The 17,535-nt window shown below is 24.4% G+C and overlaps 7 protein-coding genes across 7 annotated transcripts; 4 read left to right on the plus strand and 3 right to left on the minus strand.

The window, feature by feature from the left end:
* Nucleotides 1–1,085: 1,085 nt before the first annotated feature.
* DICPUDRAFT_148793 (uncharacterized protein) lies at nucleotides 1,086–4,989 on the plus strand (the record flags this gene model as incomplete). Its single annotated transcript, XM_003284902.1, has 2 exons — nucleotides 1,086–4,053; nucleotides 4,931–4,989. Coding segments are annotated over 2 exons (3,027 nt in total), but the record flags the coding sequence as incomplete, so codon positions are not given.
* A 225-nt stretch (nucleotides 4,990–5,214) lies between these two features.
* DICPUDRAFT_148794 (uncharacterized protein) lies at nucleotides 5,215–6,374 on the minus strand (the record flags this gene model as incomplete). Its single annotated transcript, XM_003284928.1, has 2 exons — nucleotides 5,215–5,484; nucleotides 5,550–6,374. 2 exons carry the CDS (start codon nucleotides 6,372–6,374, stop codon nucleotides 5,215–5,217), a joined length of 1,095 nt encoding a protein of 364 aa, XP_003284976.1.
* A 287-nt stretch (nucleotides 6,375–6,661) lies between these two features.
* Nucleotides 6,662–8,899, plus strand: DICPUDRAFT_148795 (uncharacterized protein; the record flags this gene model as incomplete). Its single annotated transcript, XM_003284903.1, has 2 exons — nucleotides 6,662–8,398; nucleotides 8,465–8,899. The coding sequence occupies 2 exons, from the start codon at nucleotides 6,662–6,664 to the stop codon at nucleotides 8,897–8,899; spliced, it is 2,172 nt and encodes a 723-aa protein (XP_003284951.1).
* Nucleotides 8,900–9,222: 323 nt separating this feature from the next.
* On the plus strand, nucleotides 9,223–10,346 carry DICPUDRAFT_28539 (uncharacterized protein; the record flags this gene model as incomplete). Its single annotated transcript, XM_003284904.1, has 2 exons — nucleotides 9,223–9,883; nucleotides 9,991–10,346. The coding sequence occupies 2 exons, from the start codon at nucleotides 9,223–9,225 to the stop codon at nucleotides 10,344–10,346; spliced, it is 1,017 nt and encodes a 338-aa protein (XP_003284952.1).
* A 1,799-nt stretch (nucleotides 10,347–12,145) lies between these two features.
* On the minus strand, nucleotides 12,146–13,709 carry DICPUDRAFT_96880 (uncharacterized protein; the record flags this gene model as incomplete). The annotated part of the gene is made up of 1 exon (XM_003284929.1): nucleotides 12,146–13,709. One exon carries the CDS (start codon nucleotides 13,707–13,709, stop codon nucleotides 12,180–12,182), a length of 1,530 nt encoding a protein of 509 aa, XP_003284977.1. The 3' UTR covers nucleotides 12,146–12,179.
* A 316-nt stretch (nucleotides 13,710–14,025) lies between these two features.
* Nucleotides 14,026–15,660, plus strand: DICPUDRAFT_75909 (uncharacterized protein; the record flags this gene model as incomplete). The annotated part of the gene is made up of 1 exon (XM_003284905.1): nucleotides 14,026–15,660. One exon carries the CDS (start codon nucleotides 14,026–14,028, stop codon nucleotides 15,658–15,660), a length of 1,635 nt encoding a protein of 544 aa, XP_003284953.1.
* A 126-nt stretch (nucleotides 15,661–15,786) lies between these two features.
* Nucleotides 15,787–17,283, minus strand: DICPUDRAFT_86501 (uncharacterized protein; the record flags this gene model as incomplete). Its single annotated transcript, XM_003284930.1, has 1 exon — nucleotides 15,787–17,283. One exon carries the CDS (start codon nucleotides 17,281–17,283, stop codon nucleotides 15,787–15,789), a length of 1,497 nt encoding a protein of 498 aa, XP_003284978.1.
* Nucleotides 17,284–17,535: the final 252 nt, after the last annotated feature.

Genomic DNA, 17,535 nt, shown 5'->3' on the forward strand with positions numbered 1-17,535 from the left:
AGAACAAGGTACTTCCTGATGAATTTAACATTGAAATAGTTGAAGCACTGTTAACTGGGTTTATGGATGAAATAGATTCTATATAAAATAAAAAAAGGTTAAGATACACATAAAAAACTTTTATTATAATAATTATTTTTTTATATTTAATAATAATTGACATTTTAGAATTTATTTTTACTTTGTTATTTAGTTTGTAAATATTTGAAAATTATTATTTTTTTTTTTTTTATACTGTAAATTAATATAAACAATATTTATTTTTAAACACACATTTAATTTTTTTTATTTTTTTTTATTTTTTTTTTAAAATTTTCAAAATAAAATTCCAAATATAATAGTTTATTTTCACTCATTAATTGTTTTTATAATATTTTATAAATAAATATAATATCTTTATATATAAAGATATGAATATCATTTTCATATAATTTAATAACTTTATTTTTTTAAATATTTTTTTTAAGTTTTAATTTTTATTAAATATTTTTTCACCATTCAATTTGGTTGATGCAAATGTTAACACAAGTTTTATAAATTTTATTTATACAAATACTCACCAACAATTACAAAATCACCATTAATCGAACTTCAATATTTTATTTGTAAATTAAAATTTTCTTGAAATTAAATTTAATTAAATTTTTTTTAAAAATTTTTATTTTTTTTAAAATTTTTTTCAAAATTTTTTTTTTTTCATTTTTTTACCTCTAAACAAATATTCAGAATTTAATAATGGATATATTAAAATTAATAAAAAATGAATCACTTTCAATTTTTTTTTATGAAAAAATTCAACTTCATAAAACACAAAAGCGAGACATAGCCGTTCAAATAGTAGATTTAGAATATTCAAAAAAAAAAAAAATTATAAAATCGATGTATGTATTAAACTAATAGCTCGATAATTATCCGAAATTAAACTCAAATATTAACTCTGAAATAGTATTGTAAATGATTTTTTATACAAATATAGACTTTTTATTTATAATACTCCCCAAGAAATATTAAGAAAAAATTCAATTATACTCATCAAATCCTTGGCATACCTTCCAAAAAAAAATAGTCATAAAATCTTTATAAAGGATTTTCATGAATTAACTCTATTAGATAAACCAATCAGTTTACACTTAATACCCCATCCATGTGTAAAATATAAAAAAATAGTTGATAATAAGGAAATAATTCATAAAGGAAATTACAAATCATTTTTTTCAAAAGTAAAAAGAACGAATATAAATGACAGTTTAAATGGTAATCATAAAAAGAAAATTAAAACATCTCAAGATGATATAATGTTTGAAAAAAAAGATAATATAATTAACAATACTGATATTGACATAAATAATAACAACAATAAAAATAGCAGCAGTATCACAGTCATCAAAGAAACCCAACCTTTTAAATTAATAAAAAAGAAAAACACCAATGAAATTGCAATATATTTATTTAAAGGTATTAAAGCATTATATCAATTGCTTTTTTCATATCCAAAAGGAGTTACTAGCCCATCTAATTTTTTTTCCAGATTAGTAAAGAGTTTCAAATATACAGATAGTGGTTTAATAAATCAAAAAATCGATGAATATTTAATTAGCAATAACAATAATCATAAAATTACCAAATTATTATCAATATTTATATTTTCACATTTAAATATTTTAGTTAAAAAAGGGGTATCACCAATTCAAGATATAAAAGAAATTTATAAAAAAATTTTAACAAAAGTTAATAATAGGGAACATATTAAATCAATTCATTCATTTTATAAAAGAACTAATAACAAAGATAAATATACATCAATATATAGTGACATTATAGATTGTTTAAAATTTGTCGATCAAAGTGTTGAAATAGAAATAAGAACATATAATTTTTTTAGTTACCAACTCCAATACTCAACACAAATAACTTCAAACAGAAATGATAAAAATATAAAAACGATAAAAATTTTTCTAAATCAAAAATACAACACAAACAATAATTATAACAACCCATACAATAGCAACGAAATAATTAAAGTTTATGACCAAGAGGTTTTCAACGATAGCTTTTGCTCAAAACCAGATCAATATTGCAATAAGAACATATTCAAAAGTGATTTTGGAAACAACCCAGAAGATTTGAAATATAAATGTATTTTTTTTAAAAATAATTTTTTCTTCCATCCACCTCAAAATGGGAACTATTCAATCTCGCCATCATTAGAGTTGTTCAAGTTGTGCTTTGGTGTCTTTAGCAGCGGTTTATTTAAAAATTTTGACTGGGGTGAAGAAACTGATGAAACTAGAGTAATAGTTTCAGGTGGCTCTATTTCTGCATGTATCGATACACTTCCAATTACAATTAAAAAAGAATTCATCCGTTATAAAACAATCGAAAGATATTTATACAAATTAAAAATGCCGGAACTGTTAGTTAGAAAATTTATGGAATTTGTTTTTGAAGACTCCCTTTTAAAAGAATTACTTTTTGAAAGATTCTTCAGTCCAAACTCACCCACCTTCGATAGCGATGTAGATGTATGGTTTATTGGCCAAGATTTAAATAGTGCCAAAAAAAAACTTTATCAAACTATCGAAAATATTAAATCAAATTTTAGAAAAGCCAACCCACTTTCGGAAAATTCATTTTTTTATGTTCAAACACCAAATGCTTTAACATTCTTTGGAACTTACCCACAGAGAAAAATTCAATTTATCACCAAAATATACAATTCTGTTGATCATTTACTTTCCACATTCGATATGGATTGTGTTAGGGTGTTTTATGATGGGTCCAATGTGTTTATGCATAGAGAATCAATTGACTCATACAATAAAAGGCAAAATATTGCAAGTCCATTTAGCAAACCACATAATAACCGATTAGAAAAATATTTACTCAGAGGCTTCAATACATATATACAAAATAACACTTCATCTTATAAAGAGTTTGATTCCCATTCTTTTCATAATGAATCTTTAAAAGAAGGCCTTGATATCGCCCAAATGAAAGATTTTTTTGCTGAAAAGTTCGGTAGTGAATCAGTTTCAAATGATCCATATAATTTATTGGAATTTAATGAAATATCATTTAAGGAAAAATTAGAGATTTCACAAAGAGTTTCAATCGAATGTAAAGCTTGTAGAAGCCAATTTATTGGGAGTTACAAAAAATTTTGCTCGTTGTATGGAAAGAGATGCTCAGGGTTTTATAATTTAGCAGGTACAAATGTTGATCTTGTTAGAGAAATTACACCATTTAAATATTCATTAGTACTTGGAGGAAGAACAGGTTTAGGTTTTCAAATTGCTTTTTATCTTTTAGATCTAGGTTTCACAGTATTTATTACATCAAGATTCCCAGAAATAACAAAAAATAAATTTTCTCAACAAAATTTTTCCCCCCACCTAAAGAAACTGCATATTATTAAAGTCGATTTCAATGATACAGTCCAAACTGAACATTTTATCAAATATATCAAAAAAAAAATTCCACAACTAGATTTATTTTTCAATACAATTAAATTTTCAAATAAAAATATAAATAATAACTATTCATCAATTTTTAATCAATTAAAAAATCAAGAAGAGAGTTTAACAACCAATAAAAGTACAGATTATAATCCAAACCAACAAAATGAATTTCAAATCAAAATCATTCATATTAGTAATAAAAATATAAATTATAAATATGATTTCGAAATTGATCAATCAACATCAACTACCAACCAAATTATAAATAACTCAATGGAATTAACTAATGAATTTGTTAACTATTTACATTATAAATTTCCAAAACTAATAGTTAGACAATTAATTCCAATAATTAAAAACCAAAAGAAAAAAAATGATTATTATCTTGAAAATCACACGGGCTTTTATCCACGTAGCACAGATAGTTTTCTAGAAACCGGTATTATATTTAACATTAATTGGAAAGAAGGAGATATAATAGATAGTGACATTAAAAACTTTGAAGAAGATATTTTATATCTTAAGTATCCAGTAACCGACAAAGATTTAAAAAAATGTTATATCAAAAGAGAAGAAAATCTGCTTGTATTAAAAAGTAAAGGGTCAACTGAAAGAATATGTTTAGGGATACTGGAAAAAGTTTTTAATAACTATATAACTATATATAAAATTATCAAAAATAATCATTAATTTTTTTTTTTAATAAAATGTTTGTTCCTATTTGTTGATCTTTGGAAATAACCCAATAAAAAAAAAAATTCATAAAATAATCGAAAAAAAAAAAAAATTCAATTTTTTTAGAAAAAAAAACTTTTTAATATTTTAAAAATTGCAGTTTTTTAAAAACTAAAAATATAATTTAGAAATTTATGTAATAAATAATAAATTGTATTTTATAAAATATATATTTATATATATAATGAATATAATTTTAAATAAAAATGATATTCATTATATATATAAATATATAATATTTATAAAATAAACTTATATGTTATAATTTTCACTTTATTTTTATAAATGAATTTTTCCTTATATAAATAAAAAAAAAAAATTTTAAACACTAACAAAAAAAAAATAATTATTTAAATTTAGAAAACTAATACTTTTTTCAAAATAACAAGATTATTCATTATATTATATTTTATAATTAAGAACTGAAATGAAATTTCTAAAAATCCTGAAATATATAAGAAGATTGTTTGTTCTGGGTCTATTATAAATACTGTTACATGCTAAAGTTAAACAATATCAAGACATCTGTTAACAAATATATTTATAAAAAAATAAATAATAAATTGTATTAACAAATATTAAATTATAAGTATAAAAATATTATCATAAAACTTACTATTTGTGGATGATTCTGTGCTATTTTTTACATTTCTAAAATCTAATAATAGTATTAATATTAAAAAAAAAAAAAATGAAAAAAACTGAATGAACTAAATCTATACTAACAAATCTTAAAGCTTCATCTATATTGGTCTCAGCTTATTGTTACTATGTAATGTGTAGCTTATGTGAATAGGTATTTTAAAATATTAAACAAAAAATTAAATAAAAAGTATTGTATCATAACTATAATCTACACCAAATATGCTATTAAATTAAAAAAAAAAAAATAAAATTTTCAAATAATTTCAAAAATCAATAATTAAATAAGCAATTTGAAAAAGATTTACAGTTTTTACAAAATTTTAATAAGGAAAAAATAAAAATTGAATGTATTTTGAATTTATTTGTTGTTAAATTTTTACATTTTACGACCTTTACCATTTTTAACATTGTAATTATCTTTTAAAAATTTGATATATTGGATGTTTGATTGATAGCCTGATTCTGCATAATCCAATGGTGTGGCTTCATAACAATCTAATTGGTTTAAATCCCCACCTTTTTCCACTAAATACTTTGTCATTTCGATGTCACCATTCAAAGCAGCAACATGGAGTAAACTTTCACCACAATCATCCATTAATCTTAAATTTGGATTACCCCCATTTTCAATTAAAGATTTAACAATCTATTATTAACATTATAAAAATTAATATTTATAAACTAGTTTAATAAAAATGTATTCAAACTTACATTAAAGTCACCTTTAGAAACTGAAATATGTAATGGAGTTGAAACTCTATAATATTCCCAACCATTTGTTTTTGGATTATCTTGAATATTTATATTTGCATTAAATTTTAAAAATAATTCAACCAAATCCAATCTTCCTAATTGGGATGCTCTAAATAATACAGTACGTCTTTCGGTTGTTTCTTGGTTAACATTTGCACCACCCTCTAATAATTTTTTAATTAATTCGTATGATGGATTTGAATGGTTCATAGCTAAATGTAATGCAGATAATCTTATACCAGGTTTTGTGTCTCTTTGATTTAAATCACATTCACCAGTTTCAATTAAATACATTGCCAAATCGTAATTACCTCTTTGAATTGCAATGTGTAATGAATTTACACCAAATTTATCTTGTTTGATTAAAAATTTTTTATTATTTTCATTTGAGTTTGAAGATTGTTGATCTTGTTTTTGTTGTTGTTGTTGTTGTTTAAAATCTATAAAGTTTTTTAAGATTTCAGTATGACCTTTTAAAGCTGCCCAATGACTGATATCCCAATTCATTAATTTTGTTTCTTTTTTTGCAAAATCGTCGACAAATGATTGATAATATTCAATTATATTTTTTTCTATATCGGTATTATTATTTGCTTTATATTGATTTAAAACATAATCTATATCAAATATTTTATTATTTGTTTTTAAAATATTATTATTTGATTGATTATTTTTTTCGAGTAATGATTGAGGTATAGTTGAATTTGCAGTACTGAATAATCTGATATTTTTAAAATGTGCAGAGTTGCTGAATAAATTATTTATAAATAATTTCCTGATCATGATTTAATAAATTTTAAAAAAAGTGGGGGTGGTGATTGTTTATTTGTTGAATAATTTTCATAAACATATGAATTTTAAAAATTTTTAATAAATTTTTTTTTTTTTTAAATTTTATTTTTTTTTAATTTTTTTTTAAATTTTTTTTTTTTTTTTTTTTTCAATGATTTTCATTTTTTTTTTATTTTTTTTTTATTTTTTATAAATATATTATTTATTTATAACTCTTTTTTTTTTTTTTTTCTTATTTAATATATTAAAAGATTTGTAAATAATATTATAATATAAAAATGTCAGGAGGATTATTTGGAGGAACAGGTACAGGTGGTGCAGGATTATTCGGAACATCAGGTAGCAGTACCAGTACAACAGGTGGTAGTGGTTTGTTTGGAGCAGCTCCATCAACCTCAGCTAATGGATTATTTGGTGGTGCCTCAACAACACCATCTTCAGGTGGTTTATTTGGTGGTGCCTCAACAACACCATCAAGCGGTTTATTCGGTAGTACACCAGCTTCAACTACAACACCTGCTGGCGGATTATTTGGTGGTGCCACCACAACACCATCAAGCGGTTTATTCGGTAGTACACCAGCTTCAGCCTCATCAACATCAACAGGATTATTTGGAAGTACACCAAGTTCATCTTTAACAACACCATCTGCACCAGGTGGTGGATTATTTGGTGGTTCTTCAACATTACCTTCAGTTGGTGGTTCTTCCTCAACAACATCAACTGGTAGTGGATTATTTGGTGGTTCTTCAACTTCATCTGCACCATTACCTACAGCTGGTTTATTTGGTGGTTCCTCAACTTCTACACCAACCGCAGGTAGCGGATTATTTGCAACACCAGCAACTCCATTAGCATCCACAGGTAAACCAGCACCAACTGGTGGTTTATTCGGCGGTAGTGGTGCATCAACTACTGGATTGTTTGGTTCAAGTTCATCATCAACCCCATCAACTCCATTATCAGCAACAAATTTAGGAAGTACACCAGCTGGCTTATTTGGTGGTGCAACTAATACTGCTCCATTATCAACCACAACATTGTCAAGTGGTGCTTTATTCGGTGGTGCTTCAACTCAACCAACATCAACTACAACTACAACCACACCAGCAACAACCTCATTAACCTCAGGCGGATTATTTGGTGGCAGCTCTTTAACTACAACAACAACAACTTTAGGAAGTACACCAAGCGGATTATTTGGTGCAACTACTACAACACCATCAACAACCACTACTGCACCAACCAGTGCTACCACAACATCAGGACTATTTGGCTCAACACCATCAACAACCACTACCACAACATCAGGATTATTTGGTTCAACACCAGCAACCACTACCGCACCAACTTCTACAACCACCACCACAGCACCAAATACAGGTGGATTATTTGGTGGCTCAACAACTACATCAACACCAACTACAGGTGGTGGATTATTCGCTGGTACAACAGCAACAACAACAACAGCAACAACAACTACAACACCATCAACTACAGGTGGATTATTTAGCGGAACAACAACAACAACTACTACTACACCATCAACTACAGGTGGATTATTTGGTGGCTCAACAACATCAGCAACAACCACTACACCAACCAGTACCACCACAACATCAGGATTATTTGGCTCAACACCATCAACAACTACTACTACATCAGGATTATTTGGTTCAACACCAGCAACCACTACCACACCATCCACAACATCCAATACTGCCACTACATCAGGACTTTTTGGTTCTACAACACAAACTACACCAACTTTAAATAATAACAATAATAATAATAATAATAATCCACTTACAACTTCACAACTTGGTGGTACCTCATCAACTACACCAGTTACAACCAACCAAAATACTGATACAATTGCAATTAATGAAAGTAAAATTTTAGAAACTTTATTAAACGAATGGATAGCAGAAATTGAAACCCAAACCAGAGCATTTTATGAACAAGCCGGTAAAATTTATCAATGGGATCAAGTTATCATGGAAAATTCACAAAAAGTAAATATTTTCACCACCAACATAGATTTTAATATATATATTGACACCTCTTTTTATTTTATTTAGTTAACAAGATTAATGGAATCAGTATCAATTATTAATCATAAACAAATCGAATTGGATCAATGTATTGATATAGTACAAGAACAACAAGAATTATTTGAAAGATCATTAAATGCATTAGATTCAAAGATTAAAAGCAATCCAAAAGAAAATGAAACATCAGCAGATTTAGAAAGAGAAAAAATTTATTCATTAACAACGAAAATTGATGATGATATTATCAAAGTAGAAACCAAATTAAAGAATGTTGTAAATAAAATCAATGAGAATCAACAAAAAGAAGAAAATCCTAAAGATTTAAACCAAAAAATTTCAAAAATATTAAACGATCATTTAAATACTCTTCAATGGATAGATAAATCAACTGTAGTCCTTAATGATACATTAAAAGTTATAGAAAATGAATCTAACCAATTACCAGAATTAAGAAGATTTTAAATATTTAAAAAATAAAATAAAATAAAATAAAAAAAATAAATAATATAATAATTATTTTATATATATATTAAAAAAAAAATTTTAAATTTTATTTGTTTTATTATTATTTCTTTAAATAGCCAGTTTTTTTTTTTTTTTTTTTACAGATATAATTAATAATTAATACATTTATACTTTAATATTTTTTAATTTAATTTTAAATTAAAAAAAAATTAATTTTTTTTTTTATTTTTTTTTTTATAAATTTATTAAAAAAAACCCCAATATTTTTTTCTTATTATTATAAATAAAATAAAACAGTATAATTAACATTACAAATAAATATGATAAATAGTAGTATACCAATTATAGATTTTAAAAATATCAGTGACACAGAAGGAAAAAAACAAATAGTTAAAGAAATTCATGATGCTTGTAAAAACTATGGATTTTTTTATATTATTAATCATTGTGTGGAAGAATCATTAATGGAAGATTTACAGAGAATTTCAAAAAAATTCTTTTTATTACCCAAGGATGTCAAAATGAAATGGAAATTGGGACTAGTTGATAAAGTTCAATGTGGTTATTATGAAGTTGGAAGCTCTCAAACGTATGGTATAGATTATAAAGAAGGTGTTTACATTGATTTAGAAAGAGAATGGCATTATAAAAGTCCTAACTATAATGGTAAAAAGATATATCCAACTCAAGAAGAAGAGATCGAATACGATATTGTTGGTTATAGGAATATCATTGAAACCTATATTAAAAGAGTTTCAGATTTAAGTGATATTGTTTTACAATTAATATCTCAATCGTTAAACTTACCATTAGAATATTTCAACACCAAAAAAACAGTTGATTTAACAGTTGTGTTAAGTATGCTAAAGTATCCATCCTTTGCTAAACTGGAATATGAAGATGAAAATACAAAAAAAGAAGATGGTAATGAAAAATTAGGTATGGGCTTACACACTGATTGGGGTTTAATAACTTTACTATGTAAGTATCAAAAATAAATTATTTTAAATTTATATTTATATTTTACTAATTATTTATTTTTTATAATTTATTATTTTTTATTCATATGAATATATATATATATACAGACCAAGATGAAATCGGTGGTTTACAAGTCAAAGCTAAAGATCAATTTATTGATGCTACCCCAATCAAAGGTTCATTCATTTGTAATCTTGGTGACTTTATTGAAATAGCAACCCAAGGTTATTATATTTCAAACTATCATAGAGTCTTGTATAATACTACACCCCACGATCGTTATTCTTATCCATTTTTTGTATCTCCAGAACAAGACACCCCAATGGAGATCATTAAAGGTTACGAAACAATAACAGAAAATGAAAATAAAATACAAGATAAAGAATTTTATGATTTTAGAGGAACTTATAAAGAGTATTTTGAAAATCAAATGAATAACACTTTCAAAAAATATCACAAATAAACAATTATTATTGGTCAAAAAAAAAAATTAAAATAAAAATTAAAAATAATATTTTTATTTAAAAAAATCTGGTGATCAGATTTTTTATTTTTTTTTTAAAAAGTTTTTTTATTATTATAAAATGTTGTATAATATAAAAGTAATAATAATAGTAATATATATAATAATAGTTTTAAATTTATATATAGATTGTAGTAATAGTTATAAAATTAGAATAGATTATAAATCACCAATAGAATATAATAATAATGAATGTGGGGGAGCAATAGATTTAATAAATTCTATTGATGGTGGCTATCCTCCTTGCAGATCGATCGAAGATGCTGTCATAAGATCTAAAGGAATTAAAATTATAAATAACGAGTTTAATAAATCAAATGTTACATTTTATATTTTGCAAAATGAAGAACCGATAACAGATAAATATAGCTTCGAAAATTTAGATAACTTTCAACAAATTGATATTTTAGCAGTAGATAGAGACAATTTAGAAAGAAAAGATTCAGTTTACCAAACCATCATATTCAATTCAAGCTATATAGCACTTCCTGGATACCCAGATGGAACCTCTTTTAAATCATTTATCAGATTCAACCAAAGCACATCCCAGATCAATGCAAAAGATTCAAGATATAGAGTAGAGGGTTTCGAGTTTATAGATTTTATATATGATTCAATAACATATGTATATAATCCAGTTTTTTATATTTTCAATTTTACTGGTAATTTAGAATTAAACAGTAACAAATTTTTTAACTCTGTGGTTTTCCTCTACGGTGAAAGTTGGGCTGCATTCCCGATAGAAACTTTACCCCAATTAATATCAATTAATAGTTGCATATTTAACAATACTTGGGAAAATAATATTCAAGGAAGAGTAAATATAATAAGTAACAGTCAGTTTTCAAATATCACAAATTTTATAGATTGGAATATTGGTGTAATTAGGTTAAGAGGGGCAGTTAAAATGGACAACTGTATATTTGATAGTAACAATGTTCCCATTTCTTTATTATATACCTGGGATACAATAAATTTAAATTCAAATTCATTTAGCAATTTAATATTTACAAATAATACTTTCAAGAATTTGTTTCTTGGTGGTGTATTTGATTATAGATATGAATATTACGATATTTCATTTTCAAACTGTTCAATTATTAATAATACTTTAACAAAGAACCTAGAAGATGATGAAAATGGTATAGAAAATTACTTTTTTAAATTATTGTACCCTGGTTTAGACTCAAGAATTACTTTAAAAGAAATCAATATTAGTTCAACTTCAGGCACTGTCACCCAAGGCGGTTTATTAAATTCTATTGGTCCTTTAGGTATAAGCTATGCAACAATAGATAGACTTATTTCAAATGTATATTTTACTCAGTTTTTTAATATAGAGAATACAAAGTTAAAAGTTTCAAATAGTTTAATTAAATATTGGGACGGAATTATACCAAGTATAGATAATAGCGACGATGGCATTAATAGTTCAGATTTCATAGATGATAATGGATCATCTTCTTCTTCATCTCCATCTTTACCAAATGCATCCACTGGCAATAAAAAAGATGAAGAATATCAATTACTTGTTAAAGTAATAGTTCCTACAACATTAATTATATTAATAGCATCAACAATAACTATAATATCAATATTAAAAAGAAAAACATTATTTCATTCAAAAAGTAGAATCAATATCCCACAGCCTAAAACTGATGATGTTGCGGTACTAGATAATGTAACTGTTAATAGTTTGCAAATAAAATAATAAAGTTTATTAAAAAAAGGATTTGTTTATATTTTACAATTGTATTATTTATTTTCTTTTATTTAGTTTTGTGCTACTACAGCCATTTCTATTTCATTTTCTAAAAATGTTGGTAATGGATAGTCTTTTAATTTGTCTTCAACTTTTAGTCTTTTCTTCTTTTGGTAAATTAAAACTGAGAGTAATGAAACTACAAATATAAATAGAAATGCAGAGGTGGGGACTAAAACTGAAAGCAATATGATTGCAGTACGGTTCATTTCATCATCTTTAGTAGTATTGGCTCCACTGCTACTGTTATTCGGTATCATTATATCTTGAACTTTACAGTCGTATTGAATATTATTAATTATATTACAAAAAGGTTTTGCTATATTACTGATATTGCCCTCTGCTAAAGTTATTGTATTATTATAGCCTTTGATTGAATACATGTTTGATGTTAATATACTATCAATTATTTCTATTGTTGAATTAAAAGTATTGATTGCATTATTAGTAAAGTTGATATTTGAGTAGATATTTATTAATTTTATATTATTGTTTATCCTGTTTTTATTATTAATATAAAGTAAACCCCCTAAAATTTGATTTTCATTATTATTTATCTCGATATCCTGTAAATTTACACTGGTTTCATTATTACTATTTATTATTGAAACTATTAAAAACGTATTTTTATTATTGTAGTTATTATTATTGAAAACTAGATTTATAAATGAAGAGTCTATTAAACTATTTTTTAATTCAATAAATGTTTTTGAAAAATAATTATAGCTTACTGAAATGTTGTAGAGGTATATAGAGTTTATATTATTTAATTGAAAATATGAATTAATGTTATTACTAAATACTGAGTTAGTTATTGATAATATTTCTTTACTGTTGATATTTATAATGTTATTAATATTATTTATAAAGCTGCAGTTGTCGATATAAGTGTAACTAAATAAAGAATTGAAGGAATTCAGTGGCATATTATTGAAAACACTATTTGAAATTGATATGTTTTTTCCGGCAAAGTTGTACCAGACAATTGAAACAAACTTTGAGTTTATAAACTCGCAGTTATTTATTTCTAAGGTACCGCTTTGAAAATTTTTTAATGATACTATATTTGTTTTCCAATTTCTAAAAACAATACCATCAATTAGCACCTTTTTCATGAATCCAGAGTTTATTGATAAGAAATAAGATTGTGCATTTAACCCATCAATAATAACTTTTCTTTTGGAACTCTCTAAATTTGAATTTACAACCCTAACTTCTATTAATGAATATCTAGTAAATGGTCCCAATATATAAACATCTTCATTTATTTCTAATGGCTGGTCTGCATCACTTTGATCATCTTGAAATATATAAATGGATAATTGTAGTTGTGCAAACCTTAAATAAAAAGTTGATAATTTTGAAGACATTTCCTTAAATGATGTGGAAATTGTATCATTTAATCCAAAATATGATCTATTATTTACTTTTAAATCGAATCCTATTAAATATGAACTAACTCCGACAACCGCATTATTATAATTATAAAAAAAATTTATATTTAAAAAAATAAAAATTAAAACTATTTTTAAAAAATTCATTTTAAAAACAATTTATTTTATATATAATTTCAAAATATAAATAAATATAAATAAATATATATTAATCAATTCTTTGAATCCACAGAATCATTTTGATTTTTTTTTTTTTGATTTGATTTTTTTAAAAAAAAAAAAAAAAATATAAAAATAATTATTAAAAAAAAAAATTAAAAAAATCTCTTGAATTTCTTTTTTTTTTTTTAACCAATTTACAAACTAAAAAAATCAATCAAAATTTATTTTTATTTTTATAATAAATGAATCATCACCTTATAAAATAATGATATTATTTTTATTTATTATTTTTTTTTACAAAATGAGAAAAAACCTTCAAAATTTTGTAATAAAAATAATAATAATAATTCTCATCAATTCAACAACAATAAATTCATATGATATAGTGTTTGATATTTTTTTAAATGGTATTTCCCAAAATCTAAATTTAAATAACACAAAAAGCAACTCATTTCAAGAAGCATTTTTTAAAATATCAAATAATATTATTGATCAAAACACAAGTAAAATAGAAATAAATTTATATATAGTTAAAAGCGACAGCGACCAAGATAATTTAGTTATAAATGAAGAATATCATTTAGGTGAAATTGATCCTTCTATATTTTCAATTTATTTAACTGTTGTTCCCAACTATGATTTAGAAAAGGTTTATTCACCTTCAAAAGTAGTTATAGATGGATCAAATGCCAAAGAACCCTTTTTTATAGTTAACAGTCCGATATTTAATAGATTCACAACTGACAGAATTATATTTAAAAACTGGGACACCAATTTATTTTCAATTAGCAACAGCTCCACTTTAACGAGTCTATTAGAATTCTCATATTGTACTTTTAAATCAAATTTAAATATCTCAAATAATATAGGAGATAAACTTACCTTCAGTAATTGTATTTTTAGTAATAATAGTTTTATAAACATACACTTTAATAATATATATTTTTTTAATAGTCATTTTTCAAATAATAATTATAGTAATGATAGTAATAATAATAATAATAATAACTTTATTTTTATTGGTAACTTTATTCAATTACAAAACATATTTTTTTATAATAATAATGGGCCATTAATCACCTTAAATTCAAAAGAAATCAACATTATATCATGTTCAGTTTATAACAATACTTTTTCAAAACCATTTCTAGAAATTAAAAACAACACGATAATTCAATTCACACAAAATAGTTTTTATAATAATTCTTTTATAAATAATAGTGGTTATAGTTTAATAAATAAAAAAATCAATAACGAAAATACATCAACACCAATATCAAAAATATCAATAGAGGAATTAAAATTTTATAATAACTCAATAAACAACTATAACACCATTTTAGATACATTATTAAATATTGAAAATAGTGAAATTAATATTCAAAAGAGTATAATAAATATAAACAAATCACAAATAGATATAGATATGTTTATAAATATAATAAACACCAACCACTCAACCATTAATATAACAAAAAGTATCTTACCATCAAAAAGTTATTTAGTAAAAGGTTATAACAACACTATTTCCTCCAGTAATAGTACCAACAACACACTTGCCGATCATTTTTGTAATATAATAAATCAAATAACCTACGAATGTTTATATATACCTCCAGATAATAGTAATAGTAATAGCACAGAAAATATTTATAAAAAAAAAAATAAAGTTGTACAAGTAGTTTCAGTTGTAGTCCCAATAAATGTTAGTTTAATAATAGCAGTTATATTATTAATAGTTTTAGTATTTTACAATAAAAAGAAAAAAGCTCAGGAAATAAAGAAAAATTATATTTTAAATTCAGATAAATATTTAAATTCAATTGTTATAGAAAATGTTGGTACTATAGAATCTATAAATTTCAACCAGGCTTTTGATCAAAATTTTGATAATCCAGAAGGAATCGAATTGGAAAATATTGCTTCAGTAGATTAAGTTCATGCTAATATAAACAAGTTAGACGAATATAAAATAAAAACAATAAAAAAATAAATAAATAATTGAATGTTAATTTCAATATTAAATACTTTTATTTTTAATAAAAAATAAATAAAGTTTGTTTTATAAACTAATAGCAAAAAATATTAAAATTATTAATAAATAAAATGAATATGTTATATTTGAAGCAGAACTTGGACCGGAACCAGGACCTTCGATATCGATGTAGATGAATTGAGGTGTAGAGTCTACTGAAATGGAGACAGTTTTACCATTATCCGAGGTAAATTTATCAATGTCATTTAAATAATTATACACTGATATATATGAGCCTTCCAAAGAAATCTGAATTGAAGTGGTATCTTCATCAGTTTCAAAACTACTAGAGTTTGCCCAGATGAGATAGCACAGTGATAAACCATCATTATATGCATAAGCAACAACACCTGATGGCATTTTTGATTGAATACTTTCAGTTGAGGATGGGTCTAATGTTCTATTAGAGAGATGAAGATCCCAAGTTTTCAAACCTTTTGATGATGGTTTAATAATAGCTTTATCTTTATCAACATTTTGATAGTCATAAAAAAGACCCATGTTTGCAAAAGCATTTGAACCAGAATTTGTATCTCCCAATATGAAAATATGGTTTTGACGAACACCAAGAGTGGTGGAGATACTTGGTAACTTGAGGAAATAATTACGAGCCAATTCTTCACTACCATAATAACCATCACCAGATTTAGTAGCGACACCAGTTTCAGTGACGATCCATATGGCATTTAAACTATGTCTCTTGGCTACTTGTTTGAAACTATTTTGTAATTCAATATAAGCAGTTAAATAGGCATCTGAATTGGTTTTAGAGGTTCCATACATTGGATAAAAATGAGTGGAAACAGCATCTATATAATTAATACCAAGTGATAATGGGTCTAAATTACCTGCAGTATCAGAGTATCTTAAAATAGCATCCAAGAAATTTGGGTAACCCAAACCACCTACTGCAATGAAGCATGTTGGATCAACTGATTTAGCAACCTCCCAGGCAATTCTTAATAGTCTAATATATGAATATATATTACCTCCGAAACGTGGTAAATCTAATGGTGGAGATGTAGCCCATGTACTTACTACTTTCCAATCGCTAACCCAATCAGGTTCATTAAAGATTTCATATATCTTGACATCTGCTTTATAAGTTGTAACAATTTGATATACACAATATGCAAATTCATTTCCCTTATTTACATTATTGTTATCATCCCATATTGGTTCGTAAATTTTTGCTGGAACAAATGAATCATTACCATGATCATATGTAATAAATGCAGTGAAATTACTTTGACCTGCTAATTTAGCACTTCCAAAACTATTATTATCATACAATATTTTATATCCATATTTTTGAAAGAATGTACATGGGAATTTCATTCTTTGACTACGAATACCAGCTTCACCCATTAATGGTCCTAAATCGCTATTGCTCCATCCTTCTTTATAACCTGCATTTATACCATTTGTATATTGTGGTCCATTATAGGTTCCACTCTTCTGTGCGACAACAAATACAATTAAAATATTTAATATTAAAAAATTTAATAAATGTTTATTTTTCATTTTCTGTAATTTACTATATATTAAATTTATAACACTATGTTTTTTATAAATTTATTATAGTATTTTTTTAAATAAATTTATTATTTATTTTTTTGATGAAAAAAATTTTAAAAAAATATCCAAAATTTTTTTTTTTAATAATTTGATTTCTTTTATTTGAAAAAGGTGGTTAGAATAAGATCCTAAATTTTGTGATTCGGTTTATTATAATTACTATTAGAAAATATTTTATTTTAAAAGTTTTGGAATATG

This window comes from Dictyostelium purpureum (genome assembly GCF_000190715.1).
Source record: "Dictyostelium purpureum unplaced genomic scaffold DICPUscaffold_35, whole genome shotgun sequence".
Classification (NCBI taxonomy): Eukaryota; Evosea; class Eumycetozoa; order Dictyosteliales; family Dictyosteliaceae; genus Dictyostelium; species Dictyostelium purpureum.